This window comes from Vigna radiata, unplaced genomic scaffold (genome assembly GCF_000741045.1).
Source record: "Vigna radiata var. radiata cultivar VC1973A unplaced genomic scaffold, Vradiata_ver6 scaffold_133, whole genome shotgun sequence".
NCBI classification, from domain to species: domain Eukaryota; kingdom Viridiplantae; phylum Streptophyta; class Magnoliopsida; order Fabales; family Fabaceae; genus Vigna; species Vigna radiata.
In genome coordinates, this window is record NW_014543257.1 from 431,898 (window position 1) to 436,536 (window position 4,639).

Here is a 4,639-nt window from a genome sequence, read left to right on the forward strand (position 1 = left end):
GGGGTAAGTCATGAGTTTATCATCACTAACCTACCTAACTGCCTGAAGCCGGGTTACGTTTCAGAATCACTGTATGCCAAACTGCCTAAAACCATGGAGGAGCTGCAGGAAAAAATGAACAAGTTCATTATGATGGAAGACCAGCGGCATTTTCGCCGAAAAACGGACGCTGCCACAACCGGGACAAAACATGAGGGGGGACGATCACGAGATAAAAATCNTAACCAAAGGCCGCCGCAAAAATACGCCCCTGCGCCTTATAATCCTCAGTACAATCGGTACGCCCCTCTAACGGCCTCTAGGGAGAGGGTATTCGAAAAGGCCCTACAAGCCAACCTAATTTCCGCTCCAAGACGAGGAACTCCAGATGCCGCGGACGGAGCCAAGNTTTGTAGATACCATGGCAACCAAGGGCACACCACGNAAGAATGCCGGGCCCTCAAAGACAGGATCGAAAAATTGATCCGTGAAGGACATTTGCAGGAATTTGTCCGAACTGATGCACGCCAACGAGACCGATCGCCGAGGGGAGCTAGAAGAAGTCCCGAACATGCCAGACGTAATACCGAGCGTTCCCGGGATCAGCATCGTGAACGCTCCCATAGTAGACCCCAAAAGCGAGACCCCACTCCGCGTGGTCGGATCGATACGATATCAGGCGGTTTTGCGGGAGGAGGGGCCTCATCCTCCGCTCGCAAGAGGCACGAGAGAAGTCTGCGAAGCGTTCACAACATCGTCCGCAACCATCTGTCGATGCCAGACATCATCTTCACTGATGAAGATTTTCACGCTCCAGATCCCGACCAGGATGATCCAATGGTAATAACCGCCCGCATAGCTGAGTACGACGTAAGCAAAGTCCTCATCGATCAAGGCAGCTCCGTCAATATCCTATATTGGACCACTTTCCAAAAGATGGGACTGTCAGAAGACATAATAGCGCCATTTGGAGAGCAAATTGTCGGCTTTGCAGGCGAACGAGTGGATACTCGAGGCTACGTAGATCTCAGAACCCGGCTGGGAACTGGGGGCAGGGCCAAGGAACTCCGTACGCGTTTCCTGTTGGTAGAAGCCCACACCTCGTATAACGCCCTCCTTGGGCGGCCCTGCCTCAATGCCTTCGGCGCCATAGTTTCTACTCCGCACCTGGCAATGAAATTTCCTTCCGAAGAAGGAAAGATATGTACCGTACGGGCAGATCAGAAAGTCGCCCGACAGTGTTATGTAGCTTCTCTAAAAGACAAGACATATCGTAGAGAAAAACGATCAGAAGCAATATTGGTCGATTTAGATCCCAGGACCAACACTGATGATCGCATTCAACCCCAGGGGGAAACCAAACAGTTCATCCTCGGCAGAAGTGCCGACCAAACCACTTCCATCGGCGCCGGCTTAACCCCCGAGCAGGAACAGGACCTAACTGCATTACTAAAAACGAACAGCAAACTCTTTGCGTGGACCGCCTCCGACATGCCAGGAATTCACCCCAGTGTGATCACCCACAAGTTGGCTATATTCCGTGAAGCCCGCCCGGTTGCACAGAAAAAGCGGCGACTAGGCAACGACAAAAGGGAGGCTGTGCAGAACGAGGTAAACAAACTGGTGAAGGCCGGATTTGTCCGTGAAATCCGATACAGCACTTGGCTCGCAAATGTTGTAATGGTGAAAAAAGCGAACGGTCAGTGGCGAATGTGTGTTGACTTCACTGACCTGAATAAAGCCTGCCCGAAGGATAACTACCCCCTCCCCAGCATCGACCGGTTAGTAGACGGTGCTTCGGGACACGCAGTTTTGAGCTTCCTCGACGCTTATTCCGGATACAACCAAATTCCCATGTACGTTCCGGACCAGGAGAAGACAGCTTTCATAACGGAGCATGCCAATTATTGCTACGAGGTAATGCCGTTCGGTCTGAAAAATGCCGGTGCAACGTACCAACGGCTCATGGACAAAGTCTTTCGAGACCAAATCGGGCGGTGTATGGAAGTCTATGTAGATGACATGGTAGTAAAGAGCTCCTCACACCAACAACATCTGAAAGACCTCGCGGAAGTTTTTCAACAACTCGAAAAGTATGACCTACGATTGAATCCGTTAAAATGCACCTTTGGAGTGCAAGCAGGCAAGTTCCTCGGGTTTTTGTTAACCGACCGAGGAATAGAAGCCAACCCAGATAAATGCCGGACGATTTTGGAGATGAGAAGCCCAACAAAACTCAAGGAGGTCCAGTGCCTAGTAGGACGCCTTACCGCGTTATCTCGGTTCATACCGAAGCTCTCCGACCATATCAAACCTATAATAAACAACATGAAGCAGAACTTACCCCGACATTGGGACGATCAATGCGAAGCCGCCTTCACCACCATAAAAAATATACTAACGTCTCCGCCAGTTATGGCACGACCAACAGAAGGCTCCGACTTACAACTGTATTTGGCGGCCTCTAGCCATTCGGTAAGCGCCGCCCTCATTCAAGAATCTCCCGTTCTTAAACTAATCTATTTTGTTAGCAGAACTTTGCAGGGAGCCGAAGAACGATATTCCCAGGTGGAGAAAGTAGCTCTCGCCTTAATCACTGCGGCAAGGAGACTCCGACCGTACTTTCAAAGCCACCAGGTCGTTGTCCGGACGAACCATCCAATCGCCAAAATCCTCCGCAAGCCGGATCTCGCAGGCCGAATGGTTGCGTGGTCCATTGAATTGTCAGAATTCGGCCTCCGGTTCGAACCACAGGGCTCCGTCAAAGGTCAACACCTGGCCGACTTCGCAGCAGAGCTCTCACCAGCTATCGAACCGCCCACATGGACTTTAAGCGTGGACGGTTCCTCAGACAGAAAAGGAGGCGGTGCTGGAGTCGTACTCGAAGGACCGGACGGTCTACTAGTCGAGCAGGCCATATCCTTCAACTTTCAACTCAGTAATAATCAAGCCGAATACGAAGCCCTAATCAGCGGGCTACTCCTGGCAATCGAATTGGAGATCGAACGTCTTCAATGNCGAATGGACTCCCAGTTAGTCGTCGGGCACATAAATGGCACTTTTCAAGTCAAAGATAATCATCTGTTACGATATTATCATAAGGTTAGTGATTTGATTACCTCTNTCNNCAGCTTCAGCATTGCACATGTACCCCGAGCGCAGAANTCCCGGGCGGATCTGTTGTCCAAACTGACACACAGTAGAGACAAATCTCAGCTAACCTCGGTGATCAGAACCGCGTTAGATAAACCCCTGCTAGAAACATGCTCCATTGACCTCACCACCCCCAGGACCGACTGGCGGCACGAAATTATACAACTAATGACCCTACAGGAACAGGGCGGGTTCGTTAGCGCCTCCGACGCTAAACGGATCGCCCGGTACACATTTGTAGGCGATGACCTCTACCGCCGCGGTTATACTTCCCCCCTGTTGAAGTGCCTATCTACCGATGAAGGACAATACGTTATCCAAGAACTACATCATGGGATTTGTGGAACACACTCGGGCAAGAAATTACTCCGAGCAAAAATATTACGAGCTGGCTTATATTGGCCCACCATTGACAGAGACTGCGCAGAATTCGTGAGAAGATGCATCTCTTGCCAAGCTCACGGACACGACAGCCGAATCCCTCCGTCAGAACTTTTGGGAATCATTCCCCCATGGCCCTTTGCTCAGTGGGGGATGGACATCGCCGGTCCCCTGCCGGTCGGAAGCGGACAACGCAAATATCTCCTAGTAGCGGTCGATTATTTTACCAAATGGATAGAAGCGGAGGCCCTCGCCACGATCACCGCCAAGAAAGTGCAAAGCTTCATCTGGCACTTAATTTGCAGATTCGGNATTCCACAAAAAATTATCACAGATAACGGTCGGCAATTCATAGACCGCACGCTAGAAGATTTCCTCCAAGGGTTTGGCATCAAACATGTTACTAGCTCGGTAGAGCATCCTCAAACAAACGGCCAAGCAGAGGCCGCTAACAAAGTCATCATCGCAGAATTGAAAAAACGACTAGGACAGGCGAAAGGTTTGTGGGTTGAAGAGTTATCAGAAGTATTGTGGGCCTACCGCTGTACACCGCACGGAGCTACAGGAGAAACCCCGTTCAATCTGACGTATGGAACGGACGCCATGTTACCGGTCGAAGTCGGAGAACCCTCCTTGCGACGACATATGCAGGATATGGCTATCAATGACCAACAGTTGAGGGTCAACCTAGATACCCTGCCCGAACGACGTGAAGCAGCCTTAGTAAAAAATGCAGCCCAGAAAAGACTTATCACTCGGCGCTACAACTCCAAAGTTAAACCGCGTAACTTTGCCGAGGGAGACCTAGTTTGGCGAAAAAGAGGAGACGCACGGAAAGAAAGAACGCACGGGAAGCTTGCCGACAAATGGGAAGGACCCTTTCGGATCTCAGACGATTTGAAGAATGGAGCATACCGCCTGGAACATCTTGACGGAACGAACGTTCCCAACACTTGGAATGCGACTCATCTTAAATTTTATTACAGTTGAAATTATTATTTACATTTACGAACAATGTTATTTCTCTTCACATATTTTTCAATGAAGTATTCCAGTTCCAGCAGATGCTTTGTATTGGTTTCAAAGATGGGCGCCATGCCCCCTAGATTCTTCAATCTAGGTCAAA

At 50.1% G+C, this 4,639-nt stretch overlaps 1 protein-coding gene across 1 annotated transcript; it reads left to right on the forward strand.

Annotated features, from left to right (window-relative positions):
- Positions 1-93: 93 nt before the first annotated feature.
- LOC106753437 lies at positions 94-4,503 on the forward strand. Its single transcript, XM_014635246.1, has one exon. It carries the CDS (start codon positions 94-96, stop codon positions 4,501-4,503), a length of 4,410 nt encoding a protein of 1,469 aa, XP_014490732.1.
- The last annotated feature ends 136 nt before the right edge of the window (positions 4,504-4,639 follow it).